The sequence below is a fragment of the Scleropages formosus genome, chromosome 2 (assembly GCF_900964775.1).
Source record: "Scleropages formosus chromosome 2, fSclFor1.1, whole genome shotgun sequence".
Classification (NCBI taxonomy): domain Eukaryota; kingdom Metazoa; phylum Chordata; class Actinopteri; order Osteoglossiformes; family Osteoglossidae; genus Scleropages; species Scleropages formosus.
In genome coordinates this window covers 28043864-28069195 of record NC_041807.1, presented here as the reverse complement: position 1 = coordinate 28069195, position 25332 = coordinate 28043864, and the positions used below count along the sequence as shown (strand labels likewise).

General features: G+C 43.6%; 1 protein-coding gene across 5 annotated transcripts in view; it reads right to left on the bottom strand.

The window, feature by feature from the left end:
- Positions 1–25332, bottom strand: part of sulf2b (sulfatase 2b) — a 105491-nt gene that overhangs the window by 967 nt on the left and 79192 nt on the right. For 4 of the 5 annotated variants that reach the window (XM_018756734.2, XM_018756738.2, XM_018756735.2 and 1 more), the window contains 18 exons: positions 22383–22613; positions 18020–18259; positions 16466–16617; positions 14891–15060; positions 10690–10840; positions 9333–9508; positions 7378–7506; positions 6398–6454; positions 5757–5886; positions 3862–4069; positions 3029–3284; positions 2523–2619; positions 2175–2269; positions 1931–1990; positions 1673–1842; positions 1437–1579; positions 692–815; positions 16–49 (listed from right to left, as the gene is read on the bottom strand). In XM_018756734.2, coding sequence (XP_018612250.1) covers positions 16–49; positions 692–815; positions 1437–1579; positions 1673–1842; positions 1931–1990; positions 2175–2269; positions 2523–2619; positions 3029–3284; positions 3862–4069; positions 5757–5886; positions 6398–6454; positions 7378–7506; positions 9333–9508; positions 10690–10840; positions 14891–15060; positions 16466–16617; positions 18020–18259; positions 22383–22554 — 2564 coding nt within the window. In that variant the 5' untranslated portion in view covers positions 22555–22613. Of the gene's footprint in view, positions 1–15; positions 50–691; positions 816–1436; positions 1580–1672; positions 1843–1930; positions 1991–2174; positions 2270–2522; positions 2620–3028; positions 3285–3861; positions 4070–5756; positions 5887–6397; positions 6455–7377; positions 7507–9332; positions 9509–10689; positions 10841–14890; positions 15061–16465; positions 16618–18019; positions 18260–22382; positions 22614–24274; positions 24325–25332 lie in introns of those variants that run through there. The other variant, XM_018756737.2, reaches the window with a different exon arrangement.

Below are 25332 nucleotides of genomic sequence, written 5' to 3'. Positions count from 1 at the left end.
AATGAGCAAATATACCTGTATTCATCAAAGCTGCTTCGCTCTTTACCTCCTGAAGAAGAGACAATATTATTGGTTAGAAAATAGAAACACAAAATATACTGTTAAGGCACATTTGCATATTTAACTTTAAGGACCTTCCAGTGATATCCTAAAAAATCATTTATTAAACGAAGCTCAGTAATATTCTTTACAGATTGAGTAATTCCATAATTCCAATGTAATTAATGTTAAAGAAAGTTTAATTTATTGATGTTAATAACATCAAAATTATAATAACTGACTGACATAAGTATGATAAACTAGAGGAATTTTATCTGTGTATTGAATTATTATATCTTAAAGTTCAACAGAATCTTATTAATTCACATCTTATTATTGTAAACTAAGGAATGCTTAAATGAAAGAGAAACAGGTGCTCTAATTATTTGTATAATTATGCGTCAGGAAATTTAACAAAATAGCTTGTGTATTTGACAACAGTAGAATTGTTGTTTTTAATAAAAGAGGAACAAAAAGCGAGACAGGGCTTGAGTGTGGTGGCAATGAAGATGATGGGATGCAGAACAGACTTTGCTCTGTCACGGCAGGGGGCTTGCAGTCAGACATGGTGTATTTGCCTGCGTACCTACTTACCGGCATCCCCGTTGCACAGGCAGCAATGTGTGTGTATGTGTGCATGTGCACCACTTACCAATCTCCAAATTGCGAGTGCGTGGGTTGCACTGCTTGTGACCCTTGCAGCTGCGCAGCTCCATCAGTTGAACGTGGAGCTGGTTGAGAATGTGGCGGTCCAGCGTGTTGACGGCGTTCATTAGCTATGCACAAAGAGAGGAGGCACACTCATGAGTACTTCATCTCCTGTGAAAAAATGGTAGATGCTGCAGAAAGAACTAGTTTATGGTTAAATTGCTGAGCCAGTGCTGTTAACCAGATCTTCAAAGCTGGAAATATTCGCACACACACACTGTCTGAAACTGCTTGTCCTGGCGAACCGGAGCCTAACTTGGCAACACAGGGCGCAAGGCTGGAGGGGGAGGGGACACACCCAGAACGGGACACCAGTCCGTCGCAAGGCACCCCAAGTAGGAGTCGAACCCCAGACCCACCAGAGAGTGGGACCCGGCCAAACCCGCAGCACCACCGTGCCCCCCACTGGAAGTATTCATACATGTCATTATTTTACTGGTGCAATTAAAGTTAAGCACCTTGTGGAAAGGTAACACAAGAGGGACCTACTGAAACATGAACAGACAACCTTTTGATTACAAGTCTGCCTTTTTAAGCTATACTGTTTTGCCTGCAATACTCTTCTGTTCACTGTATGGGGCTGTCCTCTCAACGACCGATGTTCTTGTAGGAAGAGGTACAATTTTTTTTCAAGAACATGTATTCATGCTGAAGATCAAATCAGCCTCATGAAATGAAGTTGTGTGTACCTGGTAGGGGTCTGTGTTGAGGTCAAAGTACTCCAAGAACCCGGTGGCGAATTCACAGAACAGGAAGTTGTGAGTCTCGTTGATGGTCCTCAAGCACCAGTAGGTATTGTTGTTGGCACTTGTACAGGCACAGAAGGGGCCCACTGGCAAATAAAACGACCTTTGTGATTCATCAACATCTCTTAAATGAATCAAGGCATACTGTGCAGTGGTGTGCGGTAGCAGCAGAGCCATACTTGTCCAAAAGGGGGCGGTCTGCCAATGCTGGTTGTCATGTGTGAAGCAGGTGAGTCCAGGCATGCTGCAGGTGTCATTGTTACGCAGCCTTTTCAGCAGCTTGCGCAGTTTCCTCCTTCGCTTCTGCTCCTTTAGCAGCCATTGCTTCTTGTCCTTGTCCTGAATCTTCCTGCAGAAACATGGACATGTGCACTTCTGCCTTTCTGGATGCTGCTTTCCACCACTGAATGTATGGCTCAAAACTGAGCTCTCGTTACCTAAATGGGTGGATGCTGCCTCCCTTGTGCCTGAGTTTCCCCTTCAGCTTGGATTGGTAACTGAAACATAAGAGCACATGTTCACTGATAGGTTGCACGAGGATCAGGGGGAGCGTCCATGTTAGGGAGGAATGTCGACTGCAATGACGCAGATGACAGGGAGGGGTAAAGGGGCTTGGCATCCCTGTGAGTTGCCCTGTGGACTGATGTTCTGCGACTGGCGCCAGGCCCGCGATGAACTCACATGTATTGGTTGCAGTCACACTCTTCAGGCCGGGCCCTCTTTAGGTGACCTCTGACCTCTCGCAGGTTCTTTATCTTTGTCTGCAGGGTTTCGATCTAAATAACACAGGCATACTGATTCTACACTGAAAATACAGATAAGGACCTACATATGCTAAAAGGGGCAAGCTATTTTTAATTTAAGTACATGTTAATGAACCACATTAAGAGTTCTACAAGGCTTTTATAAATCTGAAGTACATCTGAAAACTCCCTTTGGACTGCTCCACAGCCAAGACTATTAGTTTTTCCCCACTTAAGATTTTGCCTTAGAAAAAGACCACTGACAGCAGTAGAGCAGGGTGCATACTTCATGATCGATATGAAGTTTGTGATCCTTCCAGGCCTGCAGTGACTTGTACAGTCCTACGTCGCATCTGACTGTGTCGTTTGCCAGAATGGAGCACCTGTGGAATACAACACAATAACATCTTTCAGTGCATCTCTGGATACAGTCTCAAAAATATTCTGTACTGAACTGACAGTTGAAGGCTACACTAGCTGGCCTTTGCTCAAAATATATTTAATAACTTCCTGGACTAATTCTTCTTCTAAAGCTGGCAGAGCTCACTCACCTCGATTATAAACACACAGCGCCACCACTCAAGCGTTACTTAACTTACGTTCTCCATTTTTAACATACTGTACAAACTCATTCTCTCTCCTTCTCTTTCTTTCGTTCTCACTTGCCCTGTCTCTCACACACACATTCAGACATGTACACCACACACTCATATCCAAACATTTCAACTCAGAGCTCTGTGCACATATACCCTCTCTCCTACTGCCACAGAAACATACAAAAACTGCCCTCACCTGTGTGTGACCTTGATGGAGGAGGGCACTACAAGGCTGTTGCTACTTTTGGGGGCCACTGTGACACCCATGCCACTGAAATCATCGTCCTCCTCGCGACTGGACACTGTCACCCTTTGCCTGCCTGCACTGGTGTTCCTGGACGCCACAGGCTGGAATCCGTCCTCCAGCTGCTGGGCGTATAGGTCCCCACCCAGCTCGAAGGACACCGAGCGACTCAACCTGTTCCTGGAGTAGTTCTTACTGGCCTTCAGCTCTATTGGCATCAGGGCAAAAAACAAAGGTGTTGAAAACATGTTACTGACACTTCTCTCGCTGTTTACCATTAAATTAAACACAGATCTAAACATATCAGCTAGAAGCACTGCACACAGCTCCAATATTTTCTGATCATTTCCATAGAAACCACAAGATGGCAATAGACCCATGCTTGTACTTAGGCCTCTGTTAGCTAGGAAGACAAAGAAACGTTTCCGGTAATAATATTTCACGTTCTCCTTGTCAAGGTGAGGAAGAAATTTGAGGTTTTGTTTTCTTTCTTCAATGACATTATTAGCAAAACTGAAAAAGAAGACAATCCTTTGGTCTTGTTTGGCTTCTTGCCTTCCTGACCAAATATCACATTCAGACTGAAAAAAGGTGGCTCTCATGGAGAGCCTCGTCCTTTGATGTCTGCGAGGCCCAGAGGCTGAGCTCAGTGATACGAAGGAGTGTGAAGACTCCCATAACACAGTTAATGAGAAGACCGTTTCAATTTGAGATGACACTACAAAGAAAATGGTGAGGCCAGGTCACTGCTACTGGCAACTTGTGCCCCTCCACACTGCACTCACTCTTGTGTGTTAGCAGCTTCTTCTTTTTGAAGGGGCTCAGGCGGAAGCTGGGGATGTCGCACTTGCAGCTGTCTGTGTCTGCCTTGCGTCCGTAAAGATGGGCCTTGCTGCTGGACAGGCTCTGCTTGCGTGCAGATGTCAAGCTGGCCATGCCCTTGCATTTGTAGAGTCGCAACTTTCCGCTGGCATCTTCCACACACTGCCACTTCTATTGAGGGGGAGCACAACAAGCACAGTGAGTCGCACGTGAGTTGTGCAAAAACACACACACACACACACACACACACACACACACACACACACACACACACACACACACGCAGAGGCCTGGTGCCTCTTCCATTGACAGGGAAATAGCTGGTTTTGTGTTTAACAGAGTACAATAGAGACTGACAGTGGCCCCCACTGACAAAGTGAAGGGGACATAGGAGTCAGAGTAGCAAATGCACAAGACCCATGTGAAGATTATTTAAAGTGGATAACTGGGAGTGCAAGAGAGCGGAGACTGAAGAAGGTTTTCTATCCTTGTTTTCTACCCTTGTGGAATCGCAGATACACGGTGGGTAAAAGGCTTTAAATATTAATAGCATGTGTTCACTGGGTCGCAGAAATGTCTCTTACACCTGCTGTCATCAGTGCCGGAAGCATTTCTCATGACAAATGGTGGATTCAGACTCTCATTTAAAAGGTAATGCCTGTACCCTGGAGACAGTGTGCAGAATCAGCCAGTACCACACCATGGGTGAGGAGTGCTGAGCAGTGGCTGCTCATTACAGGGACTGCGGGCCAATCCAGGCCTGTGTCAGCATAGTCTAACTCACACTTCGTCGAACAAGACTCACTTCAGCACCTCCCACCCCAAAGACGAGCTCCACCTTCTTTCTATTCAGCCAACAATTCCTCCTTCGCTCCATCTCACACCCTTCTCATGCTCTCTCTCAAACTCCCACAGTGTCATAATTATCTTTAGCTAACGCAAGACTAATTCTTTATTAAATTCAAATTTAGAAAAGCTTTCCTGGCAGGAAATAAAATTCGTAAACATTGCCAAAACATAAATAGACTTCTGTGGCTTGCTCTCATTTTCCCCAAAGTTACTCTCTCAACACTTAATCTCACATTACCATCAGCAGCCAAAGACACACACTTCCTCTCTGCACCTCATTTTCTGGTCTGAAACTTAAAAGCAAACACTCAGTGTGCTGCTTATTTGCATAAATATTGTACTGCTCACCAAATGTTTTGAAATAAAAACTGAGGGATGGGAATAAATCAAGAAGATTTGCATAGTCTGCCATAACTTGCAAATGGATAAATTATTTTGCTCATGCAGTTTGCATCAGTTCTGTGGTTCTGCGCAAACCTGGTGCCAAGAGTACAGCGACTGACAGATAATCTGTACACTGGCTACTAGGCTGCTATTAAAAAACATTTTAGCTTCTGTTTCATTCTTTTTTATTCCTCACTGCATGCTATTGCTAGTACTCGAAAGTTTCAAATCTATCCATTTGTGAGGCACATGGTGTACTGAGAACTAGTTATGACAAAAAATCAGAGACAGTGAGTGTGTGCATGGTGTCTGTGTGAGAGTGTATGCAATGGATTTGTCTGATTTCAAATGGATTTGTGTGGAAGAAGAGTTCAGTGCCTTGGTGTGGGTGTATTGGTGCGTATGTGCGTGGGTTTGTTGCTGGCGCATAAATATTGGTCATAAGTAGATGTGTGCATGTTGGTTCAAGAATGTGTGTATGTGTTTTGGTGCATGAGAGAGCATGTGTTTTGTGCATCTATGCCTGCGTGGACTGATTCATCTGTGTATTGTACGAAATTGCAAAGGTGTGTGCGAGTGTGTATGTGCATTAGCAAGAGCCTCCATATGCATGCAGTGGTGTCACCTGGCCCAACTGCTCGCAAGGCGTCTGGTACTCTGCGCGCTGACACAGGTCCTTCACCCGCTGGTACTTGGGCAAGAAGTTCTCCTCCTGGGCAACTTCTTTCCCATCATCTCGCTTGTGCAGCAGCTTCCTGAACCACACATGCCACATGTAACAACACAGAAGCAGCAAGTAGTGTAGCTTTTAGGAAGCAAGACTTGGAAACAAGTGCAGGTTGAGATTGTAAGAAGAGAACCACTTAAACCTTTATAAATGTAAATGGCAGATAAATGGCAGTTCTGTGGAAAACATTAATCTGTTTGAAAATACAAATATCTATGTTGCTCTCCTTAAGATCTGGTGCACACAAATATATAGAAGTCTTCCAACGTAAACATGTTAATTTCTGTACTGACTACAAGTTCATTTCTTTGTGCCTTGGATCATTGATAAAAGGGGCTTTCCTGTCTACCATAGGAACTGTGATGCAAGTGCTGGCTCTCACTACGGCGATGAGGACAATCGCTGCCACCAGAAGTGCCCTGCAGCCCTGGGAGATTTAAGGCTTAGTAGTGTAGCACAGTTAATAGCTCATAATATGGGCAATTCTGTTAAGCCTAGTAAACAGTAATTAAAAATACATGGCTGCTTTAACAGCTTACCCTCTCTCCACTAGGAAGGAGTCCCTCCACACTTTCCCCTTCTTGTTAAACTGGAACCTGAAATGAAATGCAATCTGTAACAATACTGCTCATCACACACTGTCGGCACAGAGAGTCAAGGTACAATTTGTGTTCAAGAGACTCACCAAGGAGAAATCATTTAAACTGAGTAGAAATCTATACAATGTTTAAAAGGAACTTAAGTGCCACATTGAGTATGGTTGAAGAGGATTACATGAAAGTAGATGTTTTCTTTTACGGCTCACCTACGCAGCATCCCTGTGTCTCCTGACCTTTTGCTGGCTGGGATACAGAAACGACCTATTGATCAGTAGGAGCTCTGTGTCTCAGATCTCAGTCGGAAGCTGCCGGGAGCCAGCATGCCACCCGTCCAGTGGAGGAACCAGACTACCGAATGCCCCCCTTCCCCTGCCGCCGCCAACTCCAGCAGCAACACTACCACTACCACCACCACCACCCCCTGGACCACGGCGACCCACTCTTCCCGGCAAACAATTTCACAGCAGAAAAGACAATTTCATTCTGATTACATCCAGGAGGATTGCAGCAGAGTCTGGATATTGGCACCTCAACCTCCCTTGCACCTTATTCACAAAACCTACCCTGCAGGTCCTCTCTCTTTCCTTTCACATGTTTGCAGCCTGCCCAGCAATTAAGGCTCAGAATTGTTTGGTAGCTGTGTTCAAGGTATTATGACACATACTATTCATGAAATGCTGTGAAGGACATTATTTTTGTAATTTTTAGAATTAAATTGTTATACTGGTAGGTGAAACTGCATTGAATTTCACTAGCTGCCACTCCTTCTACCCAGTTTGTAACTGTAGTGATATTTTAGAAAGCAGTATGTTTATTTAAACATTTTCCACTGTAATCCCAAGTGTAGGCATCGGGATGGGCCCTCTAAATATCAACAGGACTTCTCACACAGCCAGCAACTGGAATCTGATGCACCCCACCTGTTGACTGGCTTTTCTGTGTCCAGCAGCTTTAGGATAGACTTTCCATCCATATCAGGGGGGATATCCATGCCTGCAATGTCCAGAATGGTGGGAGCCAGGTCGATATTCAGTACAATGTGCGGGTTCCTGTGGAACACAGGAAAAGAAAAAAAGCAGTTTAAAAAGTAATACTACTCGAAGGCTCTGTGATCTTGGCATGTATGACAGTTTATTCCATGAGAAAGAAGTCTGGAATCGGCAGTAAAGAAGAGAGAAGAGTCCCAATACATAGAGAGAGAGAGCCAGAAAAGAGCAGTGGTCGCCTTTCAAAGGAGAACATCCTGGCTCTCGCTGTGAAATCTGTGCGGCAGGAACTGGGGAGACAGACTTCAATCATAAGAACTGCAGTAGACTTATAGTGCAAACATTCTAATCTGATCCTCTTACATGTGACTGCCCAGCCTATGCATATATCTGACCGCTGATGAGAGGAACCATTCTGCTAAATCTTTTTCTATGCTAATGGACTCCTGGTGCTGAGGCAGGTTTTAATGTCACTGGGGAAACAAACAGCTCACGGGCTGCTAATGCCGTGTTGTTTGATGCTGTGGAGATTAACAGCGATGAGGCGATGAGGCTTGATCCACAGAAATCCCCCTCTGTGTCTCCACAGAACCAGCACGACATGCTTCCACACGTCAGTCATGGAGTCTGATCAGATGGGGAAGCAGAGACATGGGTTTATAAGGTTTACTGAGATTACTTAGCTCTTCTTAGGGTGGGCACGGAAAAAAAGAATGCAGATCCATTGTTAAAGCTGGTGCAAGATCTCCACTCACAAAACTTGCTAACTGACCTGTCACCGCGGAGTGCTGCAGGCATGGAGTGGATGGAGCCTGTCTTTATAACTGCATACCACATGTACACAGATCCTCCCATACAGAGAGACTTTTCTGTACTGACCTGAGAGTCGCCTGATGGCCACCTGATTGTGGGCACACATCTAATCTGCTTTGCCAGGAGCACAATATGCTGGAACATCCCAGTAAACAAAGTTACTGTTATTAAATAAAGATCTGTGCGCTTAAGGCCAGATGCGGGGGAGGGGTGAGGGTGAGCAGTAGGGTTTGCCCAGTGCTGCTGCAGGTCGTCTTGTAAGAAACCTGAATGTCATAATTTGATTAAGGTCCATGCTTGGCAGCTTGGTCAAGAAGCTGGATTAATTGGGCTAGATGACCAATCCCCTGGAGGGGAAGGATATCAGAATTTGTGTGGTCAGTTTTGTTGTTAAATTTAATGTAAAAATCATTAAAAGCTGAATTATGATTTATTCCAGGGGGAGAAAAAGAGCTTGTCTCTAACTCAGCAACACAACAGATGTGGACGTCCTTTACTTAAGCTATAAATAGAGATGCTTTCTCTGTGTTGTGGTAATCCAGCAGGCCTGTGGGACAGGCTTGTGTTTGGCAGCTGAAATGTGATCCGAGGATTTGAGGTGCTGTTCCAAAAGCGTACAGAGCCCCAGCCCCAGTGAGATAGCAAATGTCAATTAAGGTGTTATGTAAGGTGATGGGGTCAGAAGAATTGAGAGGGTGACAGCAACAATGGTGAACTTTGATTGGAGAAACAAACCAGCACTGGCTGCCTTGCAAACAATATCAAGGAAAAATTTCTGCTATCGTATGGGGCAAGAAAAGATTATATAACTTAAGCTTTCTCACATAAAAGTAGAATGAGTGTTAGGTGCTTTGTGTGGTAGTAGATTGGACTGCATGTGCTAGAGAGTCATAAATGTTCAGTTCATGCTGACGTACTTTAAGCTGGCAGAGCTGATCCACCTCACTCCTTTTGTTAATTTCCTTTCACCTCAGGTAGGTGAATCTTGCATGAACCTGACCCCAGCAGCTTTCAGAACCACCAAGTTCCAATATTGCTTAATGGTACAGTTTTAAAAAGTTTATAAAAACACTTACATGGTTCCTGCCTCCACGTTGGGGCCCCGGATGTAGAATGGCACACGGATGTCGAACTCATAAGGCATGGACTTGCCCTTAACCAATCCAAATTGGCCAATGTGATATCCATGATCTGCTGTATAGATGATGTAGGTGTTCTCTAGTTCCCCAGTCTCCAGCAGCATGTTATACACCTATGGCAAGAAGAGCGACAAAAAATCGCATTGAGCATCAACTGCATATCAACAACTGGTGATGTTAGACCGCAGCCCTGTAACTTTCACCACAAACTGTGAAGCTCATGCAGAGCAAAGCACATTTGTGCAGAAGCCACTGTCAGCATCTCAGGTATGACTGTACTGTTGTTAAGCACATAGGCTTAGGTTGTTAGTTCAAGTCCCAAGAAGGGTACTACTGAAATGTATCTGATAGTGTAATTTGCCCAAGTAAAGTACCGAGCTGTATAAACAGGCCAAACAGTAAGATGAATTGGGTAAAAGTAGCAGTGTACCACCAAATAATTGAACAAATGGAATGGCCACAAGACATAAAACTATTATTTAGTTCCCTCCAGATGTTCCAATAGGTTTTACAAGTAAACACACTTGCAGTGTGAAAGATAAAGATGGACTGCTGAGATTCTGAATTCATTTTAAGCACAGTTTAAGTTACCACAAACACAGCTGTTGTTATTCCCATTATTGATGATACATTTTTACAGCTGGAAATTTGAAGTTACTACAGAACATAAAACACATGGCGGGTCCAAACAGTCCGGGATGTTATTATAATTTTATTAATGTAGCAGACAAAAAAGAAGAGCCATGTATGCAATTCCAGGAAAAGAGAATCATCTGGCTCAGTAAGCACAGAGACGGTACATTGTTGCTGGTGCTTCAAACAATCCAGCCAACTGCTGAAGGCCTAACAAATCTTTGTGGTCTTTCAATGTTCATTGCATACATTAAATCTCCATGCAGCTCATTTACCTCTACTAATGCTTAACCAATTCCAGTTTACTGTCCCCAGTGGGTCATGTCCCACACAATAAAGGCCATGGTGCGTTGAGCAGCCCGAGGGGCAGTGATGGGCAAAACTACTCGGGGGAGTTGAATGTCACCTTTTCCAGGCAGCCGGTGCAAGGACATCTGATTTAATGACCCTGGGGGAGGTGAAATGTATCCTCTCGCATCTGCTGATCACAATCACTCCCCCTGAGCCCACTCCCCAATCAAGAGCCCAATGTTTATCAGGATGAGTGAGGTAAACGCTTCACTGCATCACTGGCATCACCATAGCAACAACCATGCAGTGGCCTCCTAGGTTTTCATAGAGGGGCAGCGTGACACAGGGCAGGAAGGGTGGCCAGACCCACCTTCTCCACAGAGTCGTCCACAGAAAGCAATGTCTGCAGACGCTTCCTTTGCAGCATATTGGTGAACTCCATGTGGATGGGCTTCATGGGGCCTGTGTATCGCATGATCCAGTGCTTGTCTGGGTTTGGGGCATAGTTGTAGCTTGGGGTGCTAGAAGAGAAGGGGAGGAAACAAAACAATATAGAGACCAAACACGAATCATAGAAAACCACAATGATGTCACTGATCACTTTTAAGCCAAGTGTTAACCCTGTTACTATTTTTAATGAAAGCTCAAGCCAGCAAGGAATTTGTATGACAGTGCAGTATTAAGCACTTCGGCTTGTGAACAAAAGGTAGATGGTTCACTACCCCAAAGGGAAAATTAGTTTTTTATTTGAGGAACAGTACTTAAACTGAACAGCTTCAGTAAATATCCTGCTGTGGACAAGAAAGTAGGTGTAATGTGTAAACTGCTTTGTAGCAGCATGGTTGCTCAGGAAATAAATACATTAATGTAAACACTGTATGCATTTTCCTGGTGCTGCCAATCACAGTGAAAAAAAATCATTCAGTTGGAATGCAGGACCTCATGGCAATTCCACTGTAGATCTTGCATATATACTGCATCTAAGGTCTATACAAGTGCACAGATTGGCGCACCTCCTCACACGTGTGCACAGACATAGGCCCACATACTGTCACACTGTTCCTCTGGTACACTTTCCTCGCCTCTCTGTCCTGGGGAGATGTAAAATCTGCCGGCTAGGATAATTCAGAGCAGAGGGATGGTCCCTTTTTGTGCTCAACATTCAGCTACAACAAAGAGACTGGGGCAGGACCTTTTTAAAGGGCGCCGTATGTGGACCAGTAGGGGGGCCTGAAAAGAAGTGGAAGCAGGTCCACACAGGCGCCAGACATCACTTCTCTTCAGTGCTACCCAAGGACACCACTAGAGGCTCTCGCCACTAAGCTGCTTTCATTGATCTCACCAAACGATTAGGGATCAGTTAAATTTATTTATCTCTAGTTTGCACTTATTAAACATAGATCTGGAGTGCTTTGAGTGCTGCTACTGATAGGCATTAGGCCCTATGAACGATTTCTTGGCATCATCCAAGAGTCCAGCAGGATAAATCTCTTGCCCCCCTCCTCTTCATTGCACAATGCGTAATCCTCTCAATTCAAACAGGTTCTTCCCCAGGACTCCAGCTGCTCTAGACCTGGTAAGCCATCTTTACTTAAAAGGGGAAAAATCTGATTGTTCGGATCAGGGGTAATCAACGGGTCTTAGAAGCAATCATCTTTTTCTTTTCCATTTGCGGAGATTGAATGTTGAGGACAAAAGAGTGGGACAATAATTACACTGGGGTGGTAAAAAATGGTTTTGATGGCAAGGAGGAAATAGAAATTGGAAGTCGGATGGAAATCAGAGTGCAAACAAGGACTGTATATATGAGAGAAAAGGGTTTTCATGGTCTGAGTTGAAGGAGGTGGTGGACAGGTGGGTTAGAGTACAAAAAATATCCATCATCTTATTCATTTTTAAACCAGGGATGACAAAGAAAGACAGGGATAACAAACACAAAGGCCAATACACCCAATGATGGGGGAAAAGAAAAAAACACAAAGCTAAAACAGAGAAAAAGACAGAGAGTAAAGAACTGATGCAACCAGAGAAAGAAACAGCAAAAAAGAGAAATTACATTAGCAGGGTCTCAGTAGCCTTTGTGATGTTAATAGATGTTACACTATAGGACGGGTGGCCACAGAACAGCAGTCAGGCAGTGCAGGTCTTTAAGACTCGCTCTAGTGGCCTGTTGGAAAGGTTCCATTAATCAGAACTGCTGCATTACTGAGAAAATAAAAATGTGCAGTCTTTGCTGAAACTGGAATGAAAAAAAGCCCAGAGCATTTTAAGGACTTATTTCCCACACCCTCTTCAAAATCAATGGTGTACTGTTTTATTGAGTTCATTTTTGGCCTTTAAAAAAATTACTTTTTGAGGCGGCAGATTGACAATGCTTTCTCTACCAAACACCACAATGAGCTCTTGCCTTTGGAACCTCCCATCTTTGAGTATTAGAAGACACTAGATGAAATTTTCATGAGAGGCCAAGTGTTGGATGGATCACTATTTTGCACCCTCATGTCTTGCAAGGACCACACATTTCAGCTTTTTGAACAGAAGGAAGGAGAACCCTCATTCACTGGATGGTTAATTTGCCTGATGCTCGCATCCCTGTCCTTTGCCTTTTGCATGTCCTGCTAGCTTCAGTCTGCTGTACATCTCCAATGGCACACCCCTGAGGACTGAGAGGGAACGAAGGGCGCACAGGTTAGAACAGAGCTGAGAGGCTGGTGGACAAAGGAGACTGTGATCAAGGACAAGCCTTGAAGACCACAGAGTTTATGGGAATAGTGACAACAGCCAGCTAATTAACCAAAACACATGTTGACAGCACTTCACATTAAATCATGACCCCAGCTTGATATCTGACTTGAACATCAGCAGCTTTTCAAAGGACTGGCGGACGGGGGATTGCCGGACCTCTCTCTGGGATGCCTTAGTGAACAACCTCCCGCCAGAACCACACACTATCACAGACACTAAAGTTTCTTTTTGACCATTTCTAAATGGGTGTTATAAGCAACAACTTTCCACTCTTGGGGACACTTAAATTATCCTTCAGGAAAAATTAAATTGGAATGTGGAAGAAAGTGAGAGATGCCACATATGTGTACATCATTCTAAATACTCTCCTTAAGTGTAATACTCAGGTATCAGATTGTAAATAAGGTACAATTATATGAGTCAGAAAATGACTTGAGATCATTTGAACAGTCAGACCTTGGGCAGTGAATCTCCTCTGCCAGCATTTCTAAATCACTGTGATTACAGACAAGAAGCCATCACTTTAAGAGCTGAATTCCTACATGAGGCAACAATCACATCTCGGAATGACACAGATACAGCGTCTGCCTCTTCAATGAACTTCAAATCGCCTTATCTTTTTTAAGCTGTATTACAAATACTTCATATGTGCACGTTTATTTTTGTACATGGGCCTGTGTATGTGAGTGACTACAGGAACATCTCCTTTGTAGGATTAGTACAGATGGGAGGAGGGTTGAAGTTGCAGCGCAACGGAGGATACACTGGTGTAATGGGAAAACTGGTAGGGGTATTTAAGGGGCAAGGAGTGAACCAAACTGCAGAGAGCAGAAAAAACACATGAAATGTTCCTGCTGCAAATGCTGCTCTACTGCTGCTACAGGAATTCAAGGTATGATGGATTTAAAGCTAGGACAGATACACGCACAAAACATAAAATAAAGAGAAGAAAAATAAAGGAAAGAGTAAAGAGTCCAGTTAAGTCAACTGGGAGAAATGCCCAGAGTAGGACAGTGCCAAAGGCTGAAGGCACAAGAGGAACTCTTCAACAAGAGGAAAAAGTAAAGTCCTGTAAAATATATTTGCAACTCTGATTTTTGAAATAGTAGTTAACCTTAAACCTCAAACATTTACATCTAACAGTTGAAGATCACCTCATTTACAGAGATTTGCTTTTTTTTTCCTGTAGAGCTGCTGGCTCTCAGTGCCTGGGCTGTTTGGGCATAGGTTCCTATCAGCCTCAGACTGCAGAGTTTGCATGTTCTCCCTGTGTCTGCATGGGTTTCCTCTAAGTGTTCTGGGTGAACTGGGAAATCTTAACTGCCCATAGTGTGTGCATGTATGACTGATTGTATGTATGTTTGTAGCTACCCTGAGATGGACTGGTATCCTGTTCAGGATGCACCCGAAGTATATGCAGTTACCCATGCAATGTATGCAGATTTAAACAGTGGCATCAAACTGACTACTTCAAGATTATAGGCATCTATAGCTCTTTGTCCATAGGTGAAATGCACTTTTGTTTTCTCTCAGGTGTATATCAGTTAGGGGAGCCCATGAGCTAAATTAATAAATGTCAGTGTGAATGTACACTAGCCTTGCATCCTATGTTTCCAGCACAGGGTCTGGACCTCCACGACCCATCGTTGGACAATGCAATGAAAGTGACTGAGTGAGTGAAAGTTTGCTCTTAGTTTCCTTGCATGTCTTGAGCCATTTTAGACTGAAAGAATAGCACTAAGAAATACTTCAAATAGTCTGAAAAGAAGGTATTGATTGACATGTGATCTAAAAGTTCTGGGTACAATCGGCATGCAACAACTCACATGTGTTGTGAGGCATTGGGAAAGGCATTGCTATATTGTGGTGCCGAGTCCTCTGGTCCATGAGGGGCAGCATGGCTTAGCACCATCATCACTGGTCGATGTGGGTACATCTTTTTGGACATGCGGAAGTAGTTGATGCTGTCGTTGGTGATGATGTCAGTAAGGTAGTCCTGCATTAAGAAAAAGAAAGAGATAAAACTAACCGAAACATAGAACGACACAAGGAAACATAACAGGAAACAACTGGCATCTAGAAATGAAATGCATGTAACTAGAAAAAGTGAACTATTTTTAAAAAATGACACAACTCTGCACTTTGCTTTGTCAGTAAGAGATAGAAATCAGTATTTCCATGACTATGCTGCATGTGTTCTTTATGGAAACCCTCTGTAGGGTGTGAGGAATGTCTCCCACTGTCCAGGTTGTCTGATGGCTTACCAAACTGCGCAGGGAGCAAACTGGTGCCAGATATTGCTGGCTTTTTCGGATGGTTAGAGAAAAAACGATCACCGGCATCACTTCTTGGAGAATCTCATACAGCTGTGCTAAGAACACTGCAGGCAGTGAGCCCTGAAGAACACTGCAGACTGCAGATTGTGAACTATAATTTTGGTAGGCTGGCAGACAGCTGTTGACTTGCAGCCTGGCATTAGGTCTAAAGATCAAGGCCACAGCAGAGTGTTGAATGGGCCACTATGGTCTTTGACACAAGCAGCAATGCAACGATGGATGGACTAGAAATTGAAACTATCAAAATCTTCTAAATGAGACCTCTATGTACATATACATCTCTTCTGTGCAGCAAGAGTTAAGACAAAGCTAGGTGGATGAAACATCTGCCTGATTTTAACTCTCTGTACCTCCAAGAGCTCAATTAACTCCAGTAGTTCCAGGTCCCAAGACTGGGCCTTGTACTGCAGTTAGCTGCAGAGGCTGCAAAGCTAAGACAGCTGAACCTGCCCTTATGAAACATCTGAAAATAAACAGACCCAATGTCAGATAGAGATCAGCGTCTCCTTGAGAGAAGATCACTCCATGGCAATGATGTGGGTATCCTTTCAAATCAATGCTCCTGCACTAAAGGAATGGGCTTCTGTGTTTTGTAGGTAACCGCTGTAGCCCACCTGCCCAGCTTCCTTCTCTCAATTACACTGAGCAGAGGAATTGTCTCTGACTTGGAAGAACTTTCAGGCTTTGGCATCTACTAGGGTATAATGTACTGGGTGTCAGTCACAGGCCTTTTCTAAAGAAAAGAAATTCTGAATCTGCATGGCCTCAGGAAAAAGACAGTGGCAGCTGTCACCACAGACCACTCAGGTCAACAATACAAGAACGCACACAAGTGAGTGTCCACAATTCAGCAGGGCATCTACTGGCATGATTATTACAAACAAAGCCTTATGAACAGACGGTTGTCAGTTCACATCCCAGGAATCACATTACTTCATTTATAGCTTTAAGAACTTATTCTGAATTGTATAATATACAGCGATATATGGGTAAATTTTTAAGTTATGCATTAACAAATCAAAGAAATACTGAAAATACTGTACAGAAAAAAAGATTTTCAGGGACCTTATGGTAGTCGAAACCATGTTTCTCCCGTACTCCGTTCCTGCACAGGGTGTAGTTGTAGAAGCGGGAGTTTTTCACCAGCCCCACCCATTCCCTCCACCCTGGTGGGACATATGAGCCATTGTACTCGTTCAGGTACTTCCCGAAGAAGGCTGAAGGAAAATGCAAAAGGGTGGGGATGTTGAACAGTTTCATGTCTTTTAAACTGCATCAGAGCAGTCTAAATTATGCTGCATTACTCAACAGGGAACAATCACATAAAAAGTCTACATGAACACATGAAACAAATCAGCAAAACACACTCTAGAGTCTTTTTAATATGACCAGGGAATAAGATCTAAATAAAAATGTAATATTTATGATGGGTTTTTTGGAACACCGGTTGCCTGTGTCACTCAGATTAATGAAGGACAGCTGTGCTAAAGTTACTCTTCAGCTTTCCTGCCCAGACACATACACAGAGTCAGTAGACAGCGGTAAAAGAAGTAATGATGCATTTCGTTTTGATAAAAAGATGATTTTTCTGTTGGCAGTAAAAAGTTCAAACAAAACAACAAAATATTTACCAGTGTGTGGACTTCTGAACTCATTAAACATAAACCAGTCTGCTCCTTTCAGGGCAGATTCCAGATTATGAACTTGTGAAACAGCCATAAATCATAAAATAATGATGTTTCAAGTTAAAAGACATTTAGCGTAAACAGATAAACAAATAATATTGGAAAATTGAAATATCAGTGTCTGAAAGATCTGCAATTCATTTGTGGTTGTTGAATTTTAAAATTAGGCACAGTTCACCAAGAGCCCTTGCTGAAGTTACACAGAGGTGTGGGATCTCCCTACAGAAACAAAAACCAGTTGGAAGGATTGATTTACAGGAAGCTGAGAGACTTGATGGAGATGGTAATTAGAGCAGTGGTGGTGTAACGGGGAACTGTTCCATTCCAACAGAACCCTGTGTGCCAGTTCTACCCAGATTCAACTCTCTGGAAAATAGGTGAGTCACACAGGCAGATTCACGTTTACGGGCTGTATTACATCCACAGAACTCCCAGAAGGCACTATAAAATGTCTGAGAATACTTATTATGTATAAAGAATGGATCTTTTTTCTGCTTAATGATGAGGAAAGCAGCGAGAAAAGGGATGTAATATATACATATTTCTGTACCCCTTAACTGAATGATAAATGCCTGGGTAATAGAATATACGTGTGTGCATACATATCTCAGGACAATAACCCGTAAAAGATTTCCTTCCTTTCAGAATGTGACATTTGAAATTTCAATACGTATACCCAATGCTTCCTTATATTTTTGGGTTTCGTTTGTGTGGGTGTGAAGGAATCGTATTGCATTAATGTGAGCGTCAAAGTGAAGCCAGCACAATTACACTGTGTGTAAACAAATATTTACATGTGCAACACTCAATCTTCAGACAATTTAAATGTTGGGTAACCCTGGGAGTGGACTGAGCATCTGTTTGTGCGTGTCTGTGTGTGTTTGTGTGTGTGTGTCTGTCCGTTTGTCTGTCTGTCAGAGAGACAAAGACCCACCTGTGCGGTACCCTGTGCTATTGAGGTAGACGCTGAAGGTGCGGGGCTCATGCTGGGCCTGCCAGGAGGGTGATGAGCAGTTCTCGTTGTTGGTGTAGGTGTTGTGGTTGTGCACATACTTCCCGGTCAGCATGGAGGAGCGTGACGGACAGCACATAGGTGTGGTCACAAATGCATTGGAGAAATGGGTACCACCCTGCTCCATGATACGTCGTGTTTTGTTCATAGCCTGCATGGAGCCTGCAGAGGGAAAAGAGAAGGATGAGAGGGAGAAGGAGAAGAACAAGAGATGGTGACTCTCAGCTGGGAAGGAGCCACTCACAGCGTAGAAAGTGGGGGGGAGCCAGTCGCTAATAAGCAGAGAACATCTCTGAACGTTACTGCATCGACAAAGTATGTTGTAATCTGTTCTGCTAATTATCAGGGAAGGGAGAGGGAGGAAAAAGAAAAAACAAAAGAAAAAGGCTTTTCCACCCAGAGGACAAAGATGATGAAACAGACAAAAATAACTAGGATAATGACTGACAAAGACATTCATTCATCAACCACACCAAACTGGTTGAAGTCCCTGCCCTGTCACACAAAGAGCAACCCTCTCAAGGATGCAAGCCCATCCAGAGGTCGGGGACGAACAAGGCCCAACAGAGAGAGCTCTTTGTGGACCTTCGGGGCTTTGGCAAGGCCCCACACACCTCCCCTTGGGTCACTGCTCCACTCCTGACATAATAAAGGGGGCTGGATAAATCCAATCCCTTTTCAGCATAGCTAAAATAAGACCAGCATAAACCCATTCAGATTCTGTATGCATCTAATGCCAGTCCTGGAAACCAGTCCTGGTGGAGTGACAGGTTGCAGAAGCAGCTCATTTGGTGTTGGCAGTGTTTTCACGCCCTCCTCCTAGGTACGGTTATGGCACAAGCATTAGCTTACAGGAATGGCTCAGCGGCTAGTGCTAGGTTATCCCTCCAGCAAGCTCCTCTGTTTAAAATGCCACCCCAGTGCTGGGGCACCCAGCAGGAAATGACAAACTCTACCAGCAAGCTGGCGAGAAGGGTGGGAAGCGGTCAGAAGGCAGAGGAGTGCTGCACCACTTGACCTTTTCAAACACGTTTACTGCGTGTTTTGCTGGCGAGACACAAAGGTCAGACCTGAGCGACTGTTTTCTGGAGACATGTTCGCATAGCCTGCTGCCAGCTCAGGAAAGTCAATGCAAGTTTTCTTTTTTTTTAAAACTTATATAAATACATATTTGGGCACCTATAAGCAGAGGGGCACAAGGAAATCGTGTCTTCCTTATTTTACAGGGAAGAATCACCTCTCTGCCACCTTTTCATTTTCATAGTGTAAGATCCAGAGTAATGGTATTTTAATTCTACCTTTCCCCACACACATGCACAAGCAGTTCGTGGAGGTTTGTGAGTTAGTTTAAAGCTAAGTCATTACTCAGTTCAGATGTGGACCTGGATTAATTAAACTGCATTTTTTTGTTTTTGGCAATTGCAATAATTAAATTCACTGACAAATGGAAAAAAAAATGAGAACGCAAGATTTATTGAGAATCCTGAAAGCCCATTTATTTCAGTGGTAATCCTAAAATAATCACATTTTTTTCTGCAGAGACCACAACTGTAAATTGATATGTAAATCGCTCTTGGAAGAAGTTCTTAAATATGCATTTGTCTTTCAATGATTGTGATTATTTCTGCAATATTAGGAATGTAAAAATAAATAGGCAATGAAATGACAATTTGCAATGTATGGGCATTAAAAAGAATACATTTATTTTTCATTAGGGGATCTACTCTGTATTGATCATTTTGTATTTGAATTTTGAATTAATTCCCAACACATTTGTGGGAGAAATAATGTTGAAAACAGTGGATGCCAAATGCATTTACATTTATTTGTTTAAGGTACACTTTTCTCCAAGTGGCATCCGTTAGTATTTAATGGACACCTTTGTTCAAGATGCCGCACAATGCAAGATGCACTACGCTAGACTCCTTATAATCATTCACCTATTTGCACTGTGGGAGGAAACTGAAGCATCCAGAAGAAACCCAAGTGAACACAGATCAAACACTGAAAGTCCAGACAGACTGAGCTGGATTCAAACCTATGTTCAAATGTACAGCCAAAATGCTGTGAGACATCAGAGCCACCCACTGAACCACTGTGCCACCAGCATCAGCAACATAAAAATAAAGCATAAAAATCTGTTGTTGGCAATGACATAGGGCTGTAGTTCTGCAGCCCATTGAAACATTGGTACACACACCAAACCATCGCTCAGTCACTGTTGAAGCAATGGGGTAAGGAGGGGATATGGAGTTAAAGATGTTTCCACAAAATAAATCCTGTCAGTCAGAGCGTGGCTCATCAATTGTATGAGAACAGATGCTTGACCATAAATTCATTTCTTTAAAGGGTTCACTTGCAGGCAAATGGTGAAGGACAAGATGCGCCTGTAAATAAATGTATTAGCTAACACTCATAGTGCAATTGGCACTGAAGAGCCCTGTGATAATAGGAATGGGATTTTAAGGGTTCACATGGCACGTAGGCAACCAGCTGTTTAGACATAAAAAATGAGGACTTTGATTGGCCACTTGGTGCAGATTGCTGGAAGAAAATGTTCACCTCTCCTATTTAACACAAAATGGTAATATGCGGAGAGTGCATATATAATTGGTTATAGTGTGCAAAAAATGATTTTGTAAATTGCTTTGCAAAATGCTTTTTCAGACAAAAAAAATCTTGCTGCAGTTCAGAACATTCCAAGTACAATTATGAATGCTGTTCATTTTTTAATTTGGGAGTGTTAACATCCTCTTCACTTCTGGTTGTAGCATAGTTGTTTTAGAACTGTTTTTAGTAACCCTGCTTGCCTGAGATTTTGGAGGTTTCTTTCCAGTAGCTCAAAAATGAATTTTCTAAGAGCTATTCCCTTTTAAAAATGAGGAATGCCCTCACAAGCGTTTGGGAAGAATACAAAAAGGAGATGAAAAATAATCACACATTGAAGGAAGTAAAATGATGAATTTGCAACTTAATAACTGCTGACATGCCAGAGAATTGCATCCCGGGCATCACAAAACGTCAGCAGGACGTCTTTGATAATTATGTCTGTTAGAGTGACAATAAATTCACTAAGAGCTTGAAGGAGGCAGCGCTGCCATCAAACAGCACACCTGGGAAAAACTCTGGTACTGCTGCTAGCTGTCACACAGAAGAAGAAAGCAAAACAAATGCATTCCAGCTCCCTACATATTTCACTGAAGGCTGTCTCAACAGTTGAACATGTGTGCATCATGCAGAGCGACATGTCACCTGACATGTTTCTCATGTCAATTAGCTCTGGGGGCGGAGGAGCGGCTGTTGCTGTTGTGAACCTCATGCCCACCATGATGAAAAGGAGTCTCTGCATTGAAGCTGTCATGCAAAGCGGGCAGTTTCCGCCAGCTCTGCCTGTGACACTGTGTTCACTTCCATCCTGTCGACACCTAATTAGCAGAAATGTAACTGGTTGCTTTAACGCTGGTATTTGTGGCACGTGGATGTCATTTGTGGGCCTCTTCAGTTGTCAGCGCCTTATCAAATTAATCGTGAGTGCTGTGGAACAGCTTTCCCAAGAGGCCATTTTCCCCTCATGTAGAGCACAGTAAAGCTAGTTAGCTATGAGGGATATCACATCCATCCCTTTTTGTGGTCTGAGCAATGGTTTATAGTGGGAGAATTTTCTGATGCAGACTGTTTTCTGACCTGTGGTGTGTTATGTTTTCCTAAGAGCAGTAAAAGGTGTTACGTTTCTCTGGGTTGCATTCCTTCTGTGCGGTTTGCGGTCAATACAGGGACATGGCCTCTCTGTGGCTGGAGATGTGTAGTTTATGAGTTCTGTAGTCTAATCCTTCCCTTTAAGCTAAGGGTATCTAAAGATTATGACTTTAAATGTTGTTTGCAAGGTTGGTCCATGCTGACAATCTTGATTTCTCTTTCCATTCTAAAACATTTAGCTTACCTGTATTCCTGGCCTGTATACATTCCATGCACATCTGTGAGTCAATCTGTGCATTTAGCAAGGCCATGGCCCATGATTTTATTGAAAATTATTCAAATTTTAAAACATACAAAAATGTAGGTACGATTTTTTTAATGTCTATATACTGTACATGGCAGGCTTCAGATAGGGATTCCATTGTGTAACATACCTTCTCTTGGATTCGTATCACTCAACATATTTAGGATTATAACAAAAAGGTATCCAAGATGTGAGTGAAGTTGTATGGTCCACCCCTCTTTGTGACCTGTAAATTGTGCTTGAATTTAGCTGGTTACACTGGCCATGCTGGCGTCTTATACTCACCCAGCTCAATGTCCTGGTCGTCAGTCAGGATGAGGATGATATTGGGCCGGATGTTGCGGCGGTCCCTTTGGAAGCGGGCCTTCAATCGCTGGTTGGACAGGAAGATAGAGCTGTGGGCGAGGGAGACGATGCCCAGGAACACGAGGCAACAGGACAGTGCCTGCCCCGCCATTGCACACCGGGAACCTGCTCAAGCTCTTTCAAGCCACTGCTCTTCCTTTCTCACAGCTCCTGTTGACAAAGCACGGGGGGGCTTGGTAAATATACCACACAGAGACACAGAAACCAGTCACAGATCTTTTCCTTGTACCTGTAAATTTTGTCCATCACTCGTACTGCTCACTGGCACAGAACAAAACTCCTGGGTCCCCAACAACTGTAAAGGTTCCCACAGTCAGTCAGCAGTGCATTTTCCTCAGTGTGTCATAGTCCAGTGGCGCACTGATGTAAGAACCTGTGCAGCCCTCTTTAGGGAAACCAGCAGGGCTTGAGGAAACCAACTCTGCTCAATCCCTGTGCGGACACATTCTTCACTACTCCCACACCCACACAGACATCATCTTGTTCTACCATCTTATGCCTTGGATGCAACCCAACAGTGACACTGCCAGCAGGTCCCATTCAACACCTCCCATGCCATTCCTCCTGTCATTAATGCAAGGGAGAGAAGGAGGCTCCCTCAGTGACTCTCGCCCTCCCTCTTGCTCCTTCTGTCTCCCAGTCACACACTGGTCCAGTGCAGGCACACCAATTCATCTACTATAAACAATATATTGCAGCACGTAATAATCAGTTGGATGGAAGCACACAGAGACCAGCTGGGGACCCCACAGGATACAGCACAGACTGCTGTGGTCAGATAAGTCAAACCATTGCGGAAGACAGGGTAAAGACAGTAGAAATGACAGCAGGATGAAGAGCAGAACTCAAAGAATTTAAGAAGTATTTTAGAGTGGTGCGCTTCCTCAGTGCTGATGAAGGGAGACAGAAGAAAAGAGGATGTCGGCTGGAGGTGGGCAGAGTCGGACTCTTGAGAAGGATTAAAGAGAACAGTTTGTGTCAGGAATAATTTTGCTGAACAAACCCTGACGCACATCTTACTTGTTGCATCATGAGGACGTTTGGCTTCTGTAACTTGTCATTACAAAATAAAGAAAATGCTTTCAGGCATGATTTAAGAGCTACGTTGAATCACCCGTACCAAATCCTGACAAACAGACTGACGGTTAAAACTCTATTTGTGGACTGTAGCAACTCTTCCAACTACGTGCCAGATTTGGAGAACATCTCCCGCACGAACCCGTCACACCTGCATGAGTAATTAAGCTAATGCTCTCCACGACGGCTCATTTACATTTCCACATGAGAAAATGAAGATGCTTGACATTTGGATAGCATTTACAGATCACAAGCATGTAAAGTTCTATTTCCTCAACACAGTAATGGATTTCAACACCTACGGCGGGAGTCAGCAAACGCTCCTCCAGAGTTTCACACGTTCGTCCTTGCTTATCACATGGCCATCTCTGCTTTCCCAGTCCAGCTGCATTATGCCCCATCACCTACAACCACCTGTTTTTTTTTTTGTATATATATATATATATATGTTCATTTTCCTGCATTACAAAATAACAAACTTCAACAACCACTCAACCACCTGTTTTAGAACCTGCTAGTTTCTCAGCACTGATCTAGAGCTCTGCGTGAGACAGCCACTTACCCCCACAATGTGCAAGATATATCCTCTGGCTATTTTAAAAGCACTGAGGTGAGCAGACGCATTCCATACTAAACACAAGAAACAGACACATCCCAAAACATTTCCCAGTGTTCATGAAACCATAAAGATACATCTGTCAACCATACGGTGTTGCAGTGGTTCCCCATCTCACCTCGCATCAGGATAGACAGGTTAACGCACGGTGACCTTCCATTCTCTCCATCTTGCGCAGAGACAGGCGAAACAGATTTATCTACTGAAGCCCTCAGACCTTCGGAGTTCCGCATGAAGGGGTAACAGCTGAGACAGGGCTCGCCTTGGTGCTGTGCTCTGGTGAACGCGCTACTTGCTCCCGAGGGAGAATCTCCTGCAAGAGCACAGACTCGGTTTCTATTTACGGAGAGAGGGCCTCAGCACTGCATCAGGAATGTTCCTTGTATTTGCTCCCGACTTTGAAAGCATCTCTTTCAGCAGCGAAACACGAGATGGCTGTTGTGCGAATGGTGTTGGCCGAAGTGCCGTTAATGACGAGGCCGAGAAGCAGGGAAATCAGGCCTCGGGTCGAGATCTGTCTACTTTCAGGGATTTCTATGAAGTTCATTGACAGAGCTAAGGACCGCGCTGTTCAGTGCACATTCTTATATGTGTGGACACACAGGAGAGCACGGTGTGATGTGTTGTAATCAAGTACAAAAGGGGTACTACTATCAGTTCCACTGCTTTTGATCATAATGGCGGCACTAACTCAAAGCGCCACCCGTGTTCGGAGGATCCGGAGCGCTGGCTTCTGGATCACTCAGAATTGACCGCAGCGGCCCTGATGATGGACTCAAGGTAAGGAAAGAGGAGAGCGACGGCCAGCAGTAAAGAAAATGAAAGACTCTTCCCAATGAATCAGATAGATAATTTATGAGAACACTTCTAATTTCATGGACCCACTGAATAGCTCTTAATTACACAATTGCATGTGTAAAACCTTTATTTTAAAATCACCCTTTTCAGGGCTTTTGTTTGATTTTCAGATTTTTTTCCTTAATAAAAGGTCATTACATCAGAGCTTACCTGGTGTGCCAATAAAGCAAACAAAAAAAATTAACACTTTACTGAACTGAGCAAATAATTAAGCCACTGTGTTGGTTGAACCTTAAATTATGGAATATGTACTAACAATATTAGCACAAAACTGATACGATAATATTCTCAAAAGCTTCCTCGTCGTCATCGTTAACA